This window comes from Chinchilla lanigera, unplaced genomic scaffold, assembly GCF_000276665.1.
Source record: "Chinchilla lanigera isolate Chin_1 unplaced genomic scaffold, ChiLan1.0 scaffold00006, whole genome shotgun sequence".
Classification (NCBI taxonomy): Eukaryota; Metazoa; Chordata; class Mammalia; order Rodentia; family Chinchillidae; genus Chinchilla; species Chinchilla lanigera.
In genome coordinates, this window is record NW_004955407.1 from 19549855 (window position 1) to 19568680 (window position 18826).

The window sequence follows — 18826 nt, forward strand, 5'->3', positions numbered from 1 at the left end:
TCACTATGGCCAACATCCTTATCTTTTAGCCTGGGTTTCATAGAGGCCCTGGTAGTCCATGCTAGAATGTGGCTGGAAAAGAAATTGGTGCCTCTTTATTTTTAAGTGAAATTTAGTCTATTGTTCCGGTATAAATGTAAGTGACTGATCACAGTATCTTAACAGTACTGATAATACTGTCATCAAATTTCAGTTCTCTTCAGAGCATATTGGAAATACTGTGCACATACACACATATGATATCATTTATAAACATCTTTGATATTATTGTACTTGTTAGAGCCACAAATGTATCATACTCGGTACTTTAATAAAGAAATATATATTACCATGTCATATTTTTAATATTTTGATAATTGTCAGTGTAATTTATTTGTGTTTATATGTGTTTTGGCTTATACATTTAAGTATATGAACCTCAGAAGAGGTTGGTAAGTTTCTCCAGATTGACAAAAGTGTCCTTGATACATAAAAGAAGGTTAAAAACACCAACCTACATAGTTCTCAAATTTTAGCATGCATCTGAACTGCCTGAGGGGGTTATTAAGTCACAATTTGATAGGTCCTACTCTGGATTTTTTTATTTAGTAGGTTTGAAGTATGGCTTTTGGAATGTGTGTTTCTATGATATTACTGATTTGGTACTAAAAGCACACAGTGAGAAGCTCTGACTAGACTACCCTGAATCCCAGTGTCTGAGACCGAGAGCAATTGTTCTTCTGTATAACCACGTGATACATCCAGGAATTGATGTAGCTCCTGGAATTCAAATTGATGGTATGCTTATTGTCACTCCCTTACCCATAGCACACATAATCACACAATTACCATTTAATTTTCACAAGCCTTGATAGGTAAAAAGCCTACCAAAAATTAATCTAAGAAGATTTTCAAAGTATTGCAGCTTGTTATCACTTGTATCTTAGTTGTTTTTAATTAATGTATTTCTAATTTTAAGGCAGGAAGGAAATCAGAGTTATAATTTGGACTTGAGGTAAACAATAGGCTTTTTAATTAAGTCACTTAAATCCAGTAAAATTATGTTTTTCCTACTAATTTGCTCACATCTTCTCCCACCTAACTATATCATAGTAATGAGGCTAAGAATAAACTAAAAAAGTGTTGCTGGTGCTGAAGTTGTAAATTAGAAATGAAAAAGAATAGAGCATATTTGTTTCTGTATAGTTAGCAAACAGAAAAGAGCCATTGAAAGTCAATGATACATTTTTTTCTCCTATTTCTCATGTCTTGTCTTATTGTTTGTGTGCTAAGTTGTAATAAGACTTTTCCTACATAATTAAAATTTAGGAGAACACTTAGAGAAAATATGGACAGGAATAGGAGTGCTGTTGTCCACCATATTCCCATGCTGGTTTTATTTTCAATTTACCAAGACCTAGTGGCAAATTATGAAACTGCATTTGTTGTAGTGCACGCACAGGAATTTACATAATTTTGCTATATTTATTTAAAAGACTTATAAAACACTTTAATCTTCTCCCTTAATATTTTCAAAATAATTCTGCAGTCAAAGAACACTGAAATAATTGCATTTCTGTTCTGCTTGGAGATGATCATATAAATGTTTCTCATGGCAAAATGAAGACATCTTGCATAGGACAATAATGGGATTTAAAAATTAACATCAGCTCCTCATAAAAATATTAGGATACAAAAAGTTAACTCTATTTTTACATTTTTTAATATTGTTAAAATTTTGTAAGGTTCTACAGGCTGACGACTTCTAGCTTTTAATGCCTGAGCAAGGCAACTCGACTGCATCTCTCATATATTAGGTTAGTAACGGTGCAGTGTTCTTTCCTAGATTATCATTTAAAAATCACTCCTTTGAGTTTTTTTAACATTTATTCATGCATAAGTATAAAATATTTTCTTTCATATTTTGATGAAATATATAAAATGTTAAAGTACTTTTTACTTATGCACTGTAAATGGCAGGGAATTAAAATGTTTATTATAAAAAAGTAAAATCTGGTAAAATCTGCCTCCTATGATTTCCTAGAATCTGTGGAGAATTGCATTTTGTACTCTATCTGTGTAAAAAATCTTGAGAGACAACAGTGCTTTTTAATAAATTGACTCCTAATTTACTTTCCACTGTACCAAACACACATCATTTAGACTCTGTAAGTTTCTTTCAGTTACCATGTACCAGTCTAGACAAATTCTCATTAAGGCACTAACTTTCAATTATTAGAGCACTATGGAAACTATTTAATAGGCGAGCACATGTCCAAAGATTAAAGTCTTTGCACAAATTACTCGATTCATTTCAGAACAAAGTAAGCACTTGATCTTCATAAAAATATTGTACATAAGGCAGTAGGATGCACTAGTTGTTTTATGAACACTAAAAAATTCTAGTTCTTTGTCCCAACTCCAATTAGAAGAACAGTCATTCATAGGAAATGAAGCCAGTGAACTAAGAGTAAAATCTAGCTGGGAGAAAGAAAAACATACAAATAAATAGTACACAATAATATTTAATTGACTTTGTTACACTTGGTTTGGGTCATTTTCTAAAAGGTTGATATGCCCAAATTGAGTTAGCTTCTCTTGTATTTATCACATAAAATTCCATATTTATATGTCTATCACCACCACATAAGTATTTAAGGAAAAAAGTCATAGCTAATCATTAGTGGGCCAAATACAATATCATTGCCAACATTTGTGTTTCTGATCCATGAGTAATTAAAATAATATATTTATGTTGTGTATTATTTAATGTAACAAAAACGTGGTGTCTCTCTATTTTATTCTGTCTTGGAACTATAGCATTGTTACTTAACATATTTCATTCAAATTCATTTAAAAATTTTATCAAAGAGGTTGATCATTGTAACTTTTCTTTTTAAATAAATGTCTCATCTGAAGACTCACGTATTCATCTATGGGAAGCAGTTTAGTTAATATTTGTACAGCCATAATGGAAAAAAAATCCTATATATATAGTCATAAAGTTCCACTTAGGAAGATGGTGAATTGGAATACAAAGCTCCAGGGCAATGAAAGGTCAGTTATCCAAAACATTCTGATGCACCATTTTGGAAACAAAGTAAAGTTACCAATCTCCTTAGCTTACTCTGTGCAAACTCAGTTTATAAAGAGCTTCTTAGCATTACTGGCAACTTTGATTGTAGATTCAAACAACTTCCTAAGGTGTCACCTTTCTGAATTAGCTATTGAACTAAAATCATTGTTAAAGTAGGAAAGTGGAATCAATATTACTTACTCAGCACTTCACTGGAAGTGAAAATAAACAACTGCCAGCTTCCATGTTTTGTTAACTATCAAAAGACATTTTCTGCCTACGCCCCACAGTCTTACAAGACTCATCTCAAATTACATATTGGAAAGGTTTTTATCAGAATGAGGTATATAATGTATAAGAAAAATAATTATACATTCACATGGGTACATCTGAAATTCAGGAAGTTTCTAAAACACATAAACCAAATTGATGATTATTGTGTAATGGCTGATAATATTGACTTCCTTCCTTTGCTTTTGAATGTAATTGAGTTCCTAATGAGACTGACATCACTTGGGTGTCATTTGCAGCTGAAGAGTTCCCATTCTGAATGCATAGAATTTGGGTAAGTAAGGGAAACCGGAGACGTTCACTCCAATTGCGAGAAGTTATGGAGCATTCTCACCACTCTCTGTGGAACCTCCACACGTTTTCCCATGGTTAAAACATGTGCAGGTAGTGGATGGGAATTATCTTGGTGTTAGTATACATGCAATTCTTTTAGTCTGCTAGCAATTAAACAGCATTTATGGGCTAAGTTAGACAATTAACTATTGCATGTCAGGTTATGTCTAGTGAGAAAAAAAATAAGAAAATCTCTTTGAAATAAATTTTGAGAGTTTATGGACAGCCTGAAGATTTTATGAACAACTAGCCAGACAGAAGAGCCCTTCAGAAAGATGACAATCACATTTTGATAAACTAGGAAAGGTAGAGAAATCTACCAAATGTTGATGGTGGTATACATATGGCTGGACATGGATGATTTTCCTTTTAATTTTTTTTTTTTTTTCCCTCCGGTACCGGGAACTGAACTCACGACCTTGCGCTTGCCAGGCAGGTGCTTTGCCACTGAGCTAAATCCCCAGCCCCCTTCCTTTTAATTTTGGATCTTCTAAAATAAGTGAGAAAATCAGGTACCAGTTCAGGAGAAAAAGAAAATGCTAAGCATACATAGTTGAACAATTTTGTCATATATTTAGGTAGCTAGACCTGTCTCTCTAATCTAATCTAATCTAGTAAGTATTTTTATGGACAGGAATATGGCTCAGTGCTGGAGTGTTTGCCTTATACACGTGAAGCCCTGGGTTTGATTCCCCAGCACTGCAAAAAACACAAAGATATACTTATGTATGCATAATGAATAGTCCATTATTTCAGTAAATATTTATTTTGCATCTTTTTTGAGACAAGGCTTGGTCTAGAGATGAGCAATAATGTAGAAAATAGACACAAGCTTCTGTTTGTATTTTAGATACCCCAAATGCCAAGTATTGGAGGCTAACCCTAAGGGACGAGCTATTGAGAGATGGTGAAAGCTTTAAGAGGTGGAGAGTACTAGGAGATCTTTAGGCCAAAGGGGGTTCCCCCTAGATAAGGGTGGTAGGACCCCATCACATTTCCTTCCTTCCTTTTTGCCTTCATGTCATAAGGTAAGAAGTTTTACACACTCCTGCCCCAATGTTCTGTCTCACCACCGCCTGAAATTGCAGGGTCAATCAATCATGGATAGGGACTGCCAAAACTGTGAGCTAAAAGTAATCTTATCTCTTTATAAGCTTGTTATCTCGGGTATGTAACGTAGCGGTGGAAAGCTAACACAGTATTGTCTTTATCGTTCGGGACCTCAGAGTTTAGTACAACAAACAAACTGGTAAATAATATAGTACTATAAGTGATAAAAATAACTAGATGAGATTCAATACAGCTGTGAATCTCCACACCTTCAGCATCAGGGATCAGAAGGCTGTATTAAAACTGAGAGAGTCTACCATATAAAAGAAGTATTCACTTTCTATTTTTCCCGTGATTACTTTTGAGACTGTTGAGAAAGAAACAAGTATGGTAAATTTATATATTGTCTTAGCTACTAAGTTACTTTTTGTTAAGAAAAAATACCTGACACTTGAAGTTAAAAGGAGGAAAGGTTTGTTTCAGCCCACAGTTTGCAGAGGTTTTAGTCCATACTCAGCTGGTTCCAAGGCAGGGCAGCATATGGCAAAGGGGCATCACAGAGAAGACAGAGTTCATGGTATGTTGTCAAGAAGCTGAGAGGGATCAAAGGGGAGGAGGGCCATATACTCTTCCAGGTCTTGCCCCAGTAACTCATCTCCTCCCACTAGGATTCACCTCCCCAAATCACATTTAGCTATAAAATGATTGGTGGATTAATCCACTGATGAGTATCTTGACCCCATGATTCAATCACTTCTCAAAAGCTCCCCTATCAGCACATGAGACTTTGGGGGACATCTGGATATAGACCATAACAATAGTATTTATACAAAGAATATTAACAGTCATTATTTAGGAATAAAATTAATCATGACTTTCATTTTCTTCTTTTTGCTCATATGTATTTTCTAAATCTGTAACTTACATATTTCTGACATCATTTTAAAGAAGAGAATTTCTTTTGTAAATGGGAAAGAAACCAAGAGCTGGAGTGAGGTGGGAGAAGGAGAGGGGAAAGGGAATGTATAATGTTCCAACTTCCTATGCAGAATGTAGTCATTACATAGTGCAAACATGAAGTAATAAAGATAAAAATGTAAAACAAGAAAATGTCCTAAAAGAAAGCTGGGTAATGTTACTTACCCTAAACTCAGCAATTGACAAACTTCATTTGAAATCTGGGTGGTCCAGTTCTCAGCACAAGCTGAGTGCCAAATGCTCTGAATTCTGAACTGCACCAATCCATTGCTGCTCATGGTACCGTTGAGAAGACGCACTAAAGATTCAGGGAGCAGAAGACTGGTTACCAGGAGCAGGGTGGAGAGGGTGAGAACTTAGTCAAAGGGCACAAAATTTCATTTAGATGAGAGGAGTAAACTTTGCAAGGTCTGTTGCACAGCATGATGTTCCTAGTTAATGATAATATTAAATACTGTATATTTGAAATGCTAAAAATTTCAAACAAACTGATAAACATTTGCATTTATGGATAGGTATTTGATTTAATCATTCAACATTGTATATGTCTATCATATCATCAGTTTATATCCCATATAGGTACCTAAGTATAATTTTAAATATAAAATTACAATTTCAAATGTATTTAAATTTAGATGAAATTTAAGAAGTGGCTACATTAGAAACAGTAGATCACACCGAGTCATTCTGAGCAAAGCTCAAAGGAGTAAGTGACAGCTTACTTACAAAGGAGTAAGTGACAGGATAGGAGTAAGTGACAGTCTTTAATGTGCAATGTTTTTAACATTTAGAGCAAAGTGACTGTAGTTTTCCTTAGGAGTGTGTTGGAAGACCTAACTTGAAAAACATACATTGAGTAGATTTAATTTTGGTCTTTCATATAACTGTAATAACATAGAAGACAGAGATATGACAATTCATTGCAGGTCAGCACAGCATTTAAACAGAAAATAAAATTATGTGTAAAGAAGATAGCATATAAATTTAGTCTACCACAGGAGGAAAACTTAACTTTCTTAATTAAAGAAAAGAATTATGTTCAGAAAAAAAACTTTAGGCATATATTCCTGCACATTTCTTCAGGTATTCTTTCTTTTTTCTGTTTGTCTTCCCACTATGTTGCAAATGTTTGGGATGGAATATTTGGGCTATTTGTCCCTAGGTAGAAAATGCAGCAAAATAAGCCAGGTTACCAAAGAAAACATCAGCAATGGTAATCAAGCTTCCTGCAAACACTATACTATAACTATTGTTTACATTTTAGCCTTTTTACGAAAATACTTAGGTCACTGGCTAGAGTTAGAAAGACATAGTTTCAAAATAGCTTCAGTTCTTACTAGGTGTCTGATCTTTGGGAGCCATTTAACCTCCCCAAATTGCAATTTCTTCATGACCAAAGTAGAGCTAATTCTGTTATGGAATTGTTTCGTAGCATTTAGTTACAGTGCATGACATATATCATATGTAAGCACTGGATATTTTCCTTTTTTTAAAAACAGGAAAAAGTAAAAATAACAATAAAGCAGCCTCAAAACAGGCTAGTAGGAGAGTAGCAGTAATTAATACATTGGGTATTATTATACTCATTGTAGTTGTTCAGGATACAAGATACAGCCATGAAATATTGCCCAAAAAGTATTAGCACAAAACTTTCTTTTCAATAAACTAAGATTTCCTTCCTTCCTTTTTCCTTTCTCTAATCACAGTTTTTCTTTTCTTTTGAACAGTTTCTTCCCTATTAACAGAATCTATTGTACATTTTGGCTCTTATTTATTCTTTCTTTCCTTTTCTTTTTCTTTTTTTGTACTGGGAATCAAGCTGAGGACTTTATGTTTGCCAGGCAGGTGCTTGTGCCACTGAGCTATATCCCCGGCCCTGGCTCTTATGTACTCTTTAACCTTCTCACACTAACAAGACAATAAGATATTTATACATGCAGCTCTGATTTATTTCACATATGAGTATGATCTCGAGTTGTATCTATTTATCTATAAGACTCTCAAGTTTATCTTTCTTTATGGTTGAGTAGTATTCCATTATGTAAAAAAAAAAAGACACATCTTTTTTATCCATTCGTCAGTTTATAGGCATTTGGGTTGTTTCCAAGATCTAGCAATTATAAATTGTACTGTTATAAACATGGGTGCACATACATTGCTGTGGTATGACGTTTTCAATTCTTCTGGGAAGATGTCCAGAATGGGAATAGTTGGGTGAAATGGGACTGCTAATCCTAGTTTTATAAGGAATCTCCACACTGATTTCCACAGTTGTTGCACCAGTCTACACTCCCACCAACAGCACAGAAGAATTCCTTTTTCCTCATAACCTCACCAGCATTTGTTATCAGTTGATTTTTTGATGATAGCCATTCTTTCTGGAGTGAGATGGAATCTCAGTGTTGTTTTAATTTGCATCTCTCAAATAACAATGATGTGGAACTTTATTCTGGGTATATTTTAAGAAATCCAAACAAGACAGTAAAAGAATGCATTTCTCAATTGTTATAGGAATCAGAAAGGAGGAGTGGAATGAAACTAAGCAAGGCAGGAGGAATAGAAAATTTTGAAGAATCGAGTATGATAAGGACCAAGGAGAGAGTTATAAATAAGCATGCACATGGCTCTGCCTGTAGGCAGTGAGCAGAACACAGTAGTCAATATGACTGGTGCCACAGCACCTGATCTGAGCTATTGTCTCCCATGGTAGTTTAAGTATACTTTCTGAACATTGGTTATCCTAGAGTTAAACTTATCTCATGTAGCCAATTTTAAAAAAACAAACAAAACTTAGAGCTTGAATGTTAACTTTTCTTCTAACCAGAACGGTGCAAAACTTCTGAAATCACTGAGATGTTCACATTCAAAACACATTATTATAAAAACACAAATAATCTTTGTTTCGTGAATTTGTTGAATCCAACCGTAGAGGCCAAAGTAATGCAAGTATTTTTGTAAAAATAGCACATACCACAATGTGCTTCATCTGAGCCATCCTGACAGTGTGGCCTTCTGTCACACAGATTCTCCAGTGGAACACACTCCCCATTTTCACACTGAAACTCATCTTCCTTGCAGGGCTCTATGGGAAAAGAATGTTGCGTGTGTAAGATAAATAAAGTATAAATGGATGATTTTAGAGCACACTTTCCACTTAGGTCCCTTTAACCATTATCACTTCACCAAAGCATACAGGGGAGCAAACTTTAATACTAATACACCATGCGCTATGTTACTCAGAATTACCAGAAATAGGGTCAAACTAAGCAGGTGGTTTTAAAGCAAGGTAGATGAAACCTCAGATATCTGCTTTGCAGAAGTGTTTGGGGATGTTCCTAGCGGTGGCTGAGTGGCTTGGGATACATGTATCCTATAGTCTCATTAGCATCTCTTCCAAAACTCCTTCACTCCAAAATAACATACACGTGACAGCCATTGCATAAGCATCACCATCCAAATGACACCTTCAGGTACTTGTTATATTGAAATGTGGATATTGGCTTTTGGGAGAAACAAAGTTAGACTGGGACAGACATAGTGGGTTCAGTTAAATCATGGTCAAATAGAAAAGGAAAGTCATAAGTAAATGGAAAACCCAGAATGCCAGTAATGTGGAAGAAAGTTCAAGATGGAGTTCAGACAAACAGAGCGTTGCTGGAGGGAGCAGGAATGTGCTTGCCTCATTGGAAAAACAGAAGGAACATGAAAACGTTGGACAAAGAAGGAACTGGGTGGTTCTGGAAGGAGTTGATGGCTGTTCACAGAAGGTGAGTTGTGCAGAAACAGGCCTACGAGAAACAGCCATTGATTAGAGGAAGTCAATGCACTGCTTTCTGGCACTGTTTGGTCATAAAAACGATTTGCTCTGAGATTGCCCTCATATTGCTAGGAGAAAGGATTTTGCTTCCTTCAGGGTGTTTTCCCATCATATCTTACGAGAGCTACTAGGACTTGTGCTGAGAATCATGTGGGATTTAGATGCCCTGAGAATGGTGATGGTACTGATCACGGAAAGGCTTAATCCTATCCCTTACCTCACACACTGAAGGAAAAGACGAACTTAACATATATAAATAACAGAGGAAACCTGCTTTATTGTTGTCAAGGTGAGGTATCACAGTTCAAGTTACAAGGATATTAGAAACAAATTTAATAAACTCCATGGATCACTTATTTATGATGCCAAAATGTTATAGTACTTGAAAGGAATTATTTCCATTCTTCTCTGCAGAGAAGTTTTAAATTTTATTTTTCTCTAAAGAAAAGTATTACATTTTAACATATACACTTACAAAACCACAAATACTCAAACCTGATCCAGTGACTATCAACCTAGATCTCACATTTAAAGAAAAGAAGCAAGGTGTGGTGGTGTACACCTATAATCCTGGCACTTGGAGGCTGAGGCAAGAGGATCACCAAGAGTTTGAGGCCAGCCTGGGCTATGTAATGAGTTCATTGTAGGTTTGAGCTACATCATGAGACCATGGCTCAAAAAACCAAAAAATAAAATAAAGTGACTTAAAAATACAGAAAGGAGATAACTGTATTTTTCTAAAATTGAAAAGAAAAGACTAACTAGGGTCCTTAGAGAGTGTTAATGTGGGTGACAGAAGAATAGTGCCACTCAGCAAACCAAGTGCCAGCTGCCATAGGGCAAGTGACTCTTACTGTGCTGACTGGAAGTAAGACCAGCGTCCCTCTCCCCAGCTACAAGTTTATTACACTGCAGAATCTGAGCGACCACAGCAAGAGCAGAACTGCAGCTGTATCCTACGGAAGAGCTAGCTTCTGGCTAGGAGCCATGTTGACCAAAAGAAAATTACACTGGTGATAGATTTCTACTGTTTGTCATTCGGCACTGGAGCGCTAGTGAAATGGAAGGAGCAGAAAGTAAAAGATGAGATGAAGATGGTATTTTACCTCCCTCTCACTGAAGTTATTAGACCAAGGTTTGTGCCTTAGTTGGACAGATAGCAACAGCTTTTCTTAAATAATATGAAAGTTTTGATGCTAATCTAGACTGTACATTTTATTTAAAATGAAGTCTTAGTTAATTTAACATTTAAAGTGCCTGGAAAAGTGATTAGGTTTGTGAAAAATATCAAAGGGCAAAAAAAAAATTGAAGTAAAATAAATGGAGGTAAAGATTTCTTTATCCTGTAATCAAGCACAGCCATTCATTAAATGGACTGCAAAATATAACAGGTGTATTATCCAATTTGTTGAAGTTCCCCGTTGCTATATCCCTGAAGCTTGGCAAAATGGCACAGAATAGGAAGCTAGCAAGTATTTGTTAAAGTTAACTAAGGTCATGTTTATTAAATAATTAAACTCCTGCAAAAATGAACATGAATATGAATACTAGAATTGACATAACACAAAACACTTTTTAGAAAGTATGATTTCAAAAAATATATTGTCAAAATGTAAAGCAATTGGTCAACGCTACTTTTAATGATTTGAAAAAGATATAGATTGTATGAATTATAAGATACAGTTTACATATTTAAATTTCAATAGTGGTTAAAATACAGGCTTTGAAACTGTATGACACTGATACAAGCTTTTAGTCACTTTCTTGGTTTTTTTGGCCTTAGTCCAATATATTAATCTTTTTGAGACTCAGTTTTCTTAACTGTGAAATGAGAATATGTACCCCTTTTGTCTTATGTATATCATGAGAGTAAGTTAAATATATATATTTTAGTCTACTAATATGTATACAATAAGTGTTCGGTAGACATACACTTAATAGCAAAAACAGAACATTTAATTGTTAAAGGGAAGGAAACTGTTCAGAAGGAGAGAACAACTGGGATGAGGGAAAGGAGAAAAGAAAGAAAGAAGGGAAAAATATCTATATACGTATACACAGGATAGTTAAAATAGCTGTACTACTGAATTCTATTGCTTTATTGAAGGGAACAGTTAATGTTTAATTGTTTGATCAATCTTACATGCCTATATTTGTTTATCTGAGTAACCAATTTGAAGATATCAATATGTAATACAGCAACCATTATTAATTTCCTTTCACCTTGTCTGAAATTCTGTATTGCTTGTAATGTTTTTGTGTTATTTCGTAAATTTCTGTGTGTTTGTTAATATGTTTTCATTCATCTTTAAAATTAAAAAAAAGGCCTCTTTTGACTGATATTTTAACATGGTCACTCCATGTACAAAATATACTACTTTTCCTTCCACATAGCCAGGTAAATTAGAAAAGATAGTTAATCTCTTGCTCTTGTTATCTTACATCAATAAATAGAGCTATTTGTATACTTTAAACTTGGAAAATCTATATTGTTTCAACCCAAATCTAATTTACTTTAATAAAATATTTTTGGGAGACATGGTTGGTTGTTTCTATAAACTTTTACAGAAAGGTTAATTACGTATCTCAAAATATAATAATATTACTGATGTTTTTGTAAATATAATTATCAATTTGTTTCATAACACAGTTTTTAACCGAATTACTGAGATAGCAAGTGGGCAAAGACAATTTTGTGCTCTTTAGGCCATCAATACTCGTACTGAAAGATATACTTTATTCTTCTAGAATTAATCTTTCTTTAGAAAACTGGAAAATTTAAAACCAATACAAATGTCTATGTATATATATTCTAAAATTAATATTTTGACATTGATTTATTTTTAAAAGCTGGCAGCAGTAATCCCATACACATAATCAGATATCTTAATATGGAATGTTAGTCATCACTAGTTATTTTTAAATTATCTCATTACTTTTTCTTAGCTTATTAAAATCATCATGTAAAAATTAGTGTTCAATGGCAATAATTTAATTTTATATGCATTTATTGCTAATTTTTCTTTTTTACTAGCATAGTCAGTCTTGGATGAGCAGCTGCTCTATATTTAATTGGAAAAGCACAAGCTAGTCAAATAGAAATAAATTTAGATTATCTTCTTAGTAAAAATTTGAGAGAAAATATATATTACTTTATAAAATTTATGGCTCATTTTTGTATTTTAACCAAAGCTGTTATGATTATGCCCTATGACTCCAGATAAAATAAGTTGATTCTGAAGGCTGAATGATTTGGAGTATAAAAAAATGTTGACTAGGGCTAAATAACCTATTGTTGAGGAAGTAATAGAAATTATAAAATCTGAGAAGAGTTGTAAATAGGCTATTTCAAACTTTTTCCTTATATGCAGAAAATTAATTTTGATTCTTTGCAACATATAGTAGTTCAGCTTCATTAAGAAGTCTCTAATCCAATAGTTTAATTTTCCCTGGGCTTTGAAATTTTATTTCTGATAGGTTTATGCCCATGGTGAGAGAGGAAAAAAGAAATACTGCTAAGAATTGAATTTCCCCATCCTCTCTTTATGAAGTCTCCTGTAGCCCTGCCTAATTTAGTCAACATATGCTTAGTTTAAAATGGAACTAAATTGATCTCTAAGGCACATTGCCACACAATCTGGGGAGGGCGGTAAACCCCTAAATGTAATCAGCTGCCACTTTCAAGTTGCCTGATCTGCACTATGAATTCCATATTAAGACTCTGAATATCAGAAAAGAGCAGTGAGAGTATATTTATAGGAAACTTAGCTTAATAAATCCAGTATTGCAAATACTCTAATATAAAGGAAATGTTTAAAAAGGTTAAAAGATATACAAAAATATATTATAAAATTATATTTCAGTTGAGTGCCTTATAAGGTCACCCTAAATTAATTTCGAAAATAAGTAATGCACACGCATACTGAAAACAATTTATGATACATTTTTTCTATTTTTTCTATAATGGTCTTCAAATCTGATCATATAAATCCCTATATGTGTCTAATGTGTGTGCCCGTTACCAGCTTGATTACCTTCCCCTGCCAAATTCTTTCTGTTATTGCATTTCAGTTTGGTGGGGGAAGGGTTTAAAAAAATCTAAATAGGAAAAAACTGTGTTGATGACAGCACAGCCACTTAATATTCACTCCCCCACAACATCTGTTCCAGCTGTGGGAGCTGGGAAGCATACCTCCAGCATGGTCAGCAGCTCCAGTCAAAGAATATTTCTCTTAAAGTTAATTTATTTCATAAATAAAATAATAATTAAGTTGATATAGGGTAAATTAATATAAAGAACTACATCATCTCTTTGCAGTTGAGAGCAAGAGATTATTCAATTTTGGGTATTATCTTGACTAGAAATTATTTGTACCATGTTTCATAATCTTTAATATTGTATTTATTTTTAGAATAGTTTGAGGAAAACAATAGCTGTTATACTTTCAAAGAGAAGAGTTTCTGTCTTCCTTTTCACAATCTATTCTTCTCTTTCAATTGTTTTCCTCCCTTCTAATTTGCACTTTAATGTATGAATTTAAACTACTATTGCTTTACTAACGTTTTGTTTCAAAATGCTTTCACTTTTGTACATGGCAGAGTTCCCTATAATTATTTAAGTTGCTTGGATATATGAATAATTCCAGTCTCTATTCGTTGGAGCAGAGTTTAATCTCAAGTGTTTCTGTCAGTTTTATTATTCATCTCCATTTAAAAAAATACTTCTTTAAAAAGTTCCTTCCATGACAATGTTCTTCAAAAAGATTGGAAGGACTGATCTTCCGGTAAAATAGGTACCACATACTCACTTGATTTATTGTATGTTGCTTTGCATAATGAAGCGTTTAATTCTACTACATTCAAATGGATGGTATTGATATTTGTACCTTTTTAATACAGCAATATCTCTTAAGTAATTTAGAGTTATCCTTGTTTTTAAGCTGTCAAAATTAAATACAAGGTAATTCAATTTTATGTCTCTGAAAAATAATTATATTTGTTCAACTTAGAAATCTGTAAAAATTTCCCTTGAAATTTAAAATCTTAAGTAGGAAATGTTATACACTGATTCCTATTCAATAATGCTTTAACAAAACACAGTAAAATCTTCACCATTTTTTTCTGGTAATTTTAATGAGATCCAGAAAATACATAGTTTTGCGAATTGTCCCACTCACTGTTAGTGTTTACTTTTCCTTTGCAAAGCTCTGTTGTTTTCATATTCTAGTTTAGTGTTCTTTCCTGCATGCCCATTATTACTCACAAAAATAATAATAAAGTCACTTTATGTTTTCTCTGTTACTCAAAGTTTTTACTATGTAATTCATTTTTTGTAAAACAATAAGAACAAATTAGCTTTTGTTAAACCATACATTTCCAAAAGTATGTTCTTTCTTAGAAGTGCTTACTACTAAAATTTTCGCATTTATATCCAGCACCCAGATCCACTTTCACAGTATCATCAGAAAAACCAACTGAGGTCCTGGGATATAGCTCAGCAGCATAAGTGCCCGCCTGGCAAACCTGAGCTCATGAGTTTGATTCCCGGTTTCAAAAAAAAAAAGAAAAACCAACTGATTAATGTAAGTAAAATTAAATGTTGAATTAAATTTAATTGAAACTAATAGGCACATCTGCAAAAGAAAAGCAAATTGAAACTACATAAAATATTGACAAATAAATTTATCATAGCATAATCAGCAATAACAAAATTGTAAAGGGACAGATTTACTAAATTCAAAATGTCATTGTCACCATTATCTTCATCAATATTTTCAAAGCACAAATTTAATTTTCCTGAGTTATTATATTTATATATATATGTTTATATATATATATATATATTCAGGCAAATACTTGTTTAGTGATATTTTCATGTGAATGTATTTTCTTCTTTACTAATTAACAAAACCATGTCATTTTTCCTGACCTCCGTTTTAAGGTAAATTCTGATTTCTTGTGGGTCTCATTCTTTATTTCTTTTCATTTATATTATATGTTTCTCCATAGACCTTAATGGTTTTATTTGATTCACTAATTGATTATTTTATTTGATTTATGTCATTCTTGCTGTAAGTCAAAAGAACCTGCTTAATCAAAAGAAGTAATCACAAAACCCAGATAAGATTATTTGATTGGGTTTCAATGCATCCCTACCTAAATAGCTTTGATAACCAATGTTGCCTCTGATTTTCAGGGCCAGAAGTGATCCAAAGGTCAACTTCCTAAGTCAGCAAACAACTTTCTGGGTGGGAAAAAAGATCTAACCATTGTGAATGAAGGAAGACATACAAACAAGACTGAATTGTCCAGAAAGGCTTAGGATTCAATAATAGACCACATAAGAATGAGTCATACCAACCTTCCTCTTTTCTAGATACCTATTCTAGTGAGAGACAGACAACAGTGTTTTGAGGAAGTAAAGACAGACAAAGGAAGAAATATGCATTTTGTCTTTCTGACACATCTGCACCAGAAAGAAGCCCTGAATTATGGAGCAATAGTACAAAGAAAAGCATAGTTTGAGTAGATCTAGTTATAAAATTTATAGATTATTGAATGCAAAGAGTTATATCATATTTTACATACACATGAATGTAAATATATGTAAATATACTCATATAAATCTCTATCTCCATTTACTTGTTCATATATACACGCACACACACATTAAATGTTTGCAACTATATCTAAATGTCCATGTATATATATGTATACGTATATATTATATATAGCAAGGTAAAAAGGTTTTGCATGCCAGCAATGTCAGCATTAAATTCCTTCACTCTACATGCTTTGCACTGGTTGTCTCTACTAAGTTAATAATGTTTAATTTTTTAATTAAATTTTGTTACATTCCCACAGCTTGCCTGCCTACTTCCTTGCTGCTCTTGGATATGACCTTGGCAAAGGGAGCATGGTACTCTGTTTGTATGGGTCAGTTACTCTCCTTTTAACTTGTAAGTTGGCTTGCTTTGGTGAACAACAGTCAAAGTTACTCACACAGCAGAGAAATGCAAGTAGATTTTCAGAAAAATGTTATGGATGCCTACTTTAAACAAACACAGATAATGTTCATAAAATAGAAAGGAATGAAGAAAATCTTTAAGATGAAGAAAACTAGTACTTCTTTTAGTGGCACATATATTAACACAAAGAAGAATAAATACATTGGATGCAAACATAAAAATTATGTAGGCTTTGAAATCCTGCATATTTTCTTATTTTGCTCCAAAAGTTATGATGAGATGTATACATTTCTTACCTGGAATCCCCAAGTGGTAACCAGTAGTAAAGTTTGCTTTAAATCCCCTTCCGGCCAGTGATGTGTCAGTGATGAAAAGTACAATCATTCTGTTGGTGGTAGAGAACACATCCTTCATTGGGCCAGAGCCTGTGTACACAGCTGTTTCAGAAGAAAATAGGATAATCAGTGATTTCTTTGAAACAAGGACATACCTTTATTTCCCATCTGTCTTCTAGATGAAGGGCTACATGTAGTGTGATTCATTCATGAAGGAGTTACTTGTCACTAACGTGTAGATCCTTTTATATCTTTCAACATTGCTTCTACAAAGATGACTTCTGTATTAATTTTTTAAATATTACTTGAAGTTCTGCAGCTTTCTAGCTTATTTAGAAATTCCTCATAATATTATCTGCATTAGCAGATATTTACCTCCTTTGAACAGTAAAGGTTATAAAGTAATGAAGGTTAGAGCCCCTTTAGCATATTTCTGTCCAAATTAATTTTATAGTATTTGTAAGTTGAATCATAAAATCAAACCTGAAGAATGAGTTAGTGACAAATAATATAAACCTAAATGGTGGTTTTCAAACTATTTCCCACTAATCCCTAGACTTTATGGATTTCGTAAACATGCTTTACTCAACTATGCTTCGGCTTATTAAAAAATACATTCATCTTCTTAATGGTTTTATGTGTTAGAAATCCCACAACTTAGTCCCAAAAGAAGTTTTTATCTATCAGTTTGAGAACTGTAACCATAGTACTTCTGGATTTGTTACTTTCTTTTCAGTGATTTATGTACAAAGTAAGAGGGGAAATGACACATTTTTTTTATTTTTCCTGGTAGGAAGTACACTGGAGTGTTTATTAAAAAAGATGATTTATATTGAAAAAGGAAAAGCTTGTATTCTTACATGAATATATGAAAACCAAATTTGAAGTTTCTCAGTTCTTTGTAGTATCCTACCACTACGGAGACTTTCCTTACTCTGTGTGTGGCTGTCAAAATCCTCTCTGAGGTAGAATACACCCTAGGCTTTTGAGGGTTTTGCAGGAGAATTCTGCCTGGGGGCAGACGGATTATGTGACTAGGGAATCTTCCCCACTGTGCTCCTGCCTGTGCAAGAGAAAGTTACCCAGGGCATCTGCATCCATTGCTTGCAGTGTTCTTGTGGTTGGATCTTGATTGCGAGGACATTCAGCTAGAGTTTACAGTAACGGATGTGCTTAGCTTTTGGTCTGCAAGTTTTAAGGATACTTCCTGGTAAGAATTAATGACTTAAAAACATTAAACCCGGTTTGTCAAGAATGCTGAAGATGATTATTATTATGGTAACAATGCAGCTGTGTCCCACATGGAAAGTTCCACATAGAAATCAGTATGTTATGCTATTGTATTTTCATTTTACTAGCTGTAAAAATGATTGTCTGTTGAGATATGCTCCATCTAGCAGTCCAAAGTTTCAAGCTATACAACATTCATAGTATTCAGACTGCAGCCTTACCTAAGAACAAGGAATCAACTTCTCCTCCATCTCTGATCTCAACTACATCTTCAACATTTTCTAAGTCAAATTCTTGAAAATGAAGTTGTATATTTTTTCCCTTTTGTGCATTTAAAATCCAAACACCTATAAGAAATAAAATACAAAACTTAGTTTTGAAAACTAAATTGTGTAGTTTTTCCATTTGTGCATTTAAATCCCAAACATCTTAAAGTAAAAGCAACACTTATTTGACAATACACTGGTTTTGATTTCTCTTAAAACTCCATTACCTGTAGAATTGCAAATCACTTTTAAAGATTTTATTTTTATTTCATGAAAACCAACATTCTAAGTTTTTTATTTTGTCCTGTGTTTTGTTTTGTTTTGCTTTACTTTTTGATTGGAAACTACATTGGTGTTTTGGTCAAGAATATTTACAGGGGCTGGGGATTTAGCTCAGTGGCAAAGCGCCTGCCTGGCAAGCGCAAGGTCACGAGTTCAGTTCCCGGTACCGGAGAAAAACAAAGCAAAAAACAAAACAAAACAAAACAAAACAAGAATATTTA

The 18826-nt window shown here is 33.5% G+C and overlaps 1 protein-coding gene across 1 annotated transcript in view; it reads right to left on the reverse strand.

Annotated features, from left to right (window-relative positions):
- The window catches only part of Tmprss15 (transmembrane protease, serine 15), a 116216-nt gene that overhangs the window by 39402 nt on the left and 57988 nt on the right, over positions 1-18826 (reverse strand). Inside the window, exons 14-17 of the mRNA XM_005375963.1 lie at positions 18279-18404; positions 16789-16929; positions 8679-8789; positions 5873-6005 (exon numbers count right to left, since the gene is read on the reverse strand). Coding sequence (XP_005376020.1) covers positions 5873-6005; positions 8679-8789; positions 16789-16929; positions 18279-18404 — 511 coding nt within the window. The remainder of the gene's footprint in view (positions 1-5872; positions 6006-8678; positions 8790-16788; positions 16930-18278; positions 18405-18826) is intronic.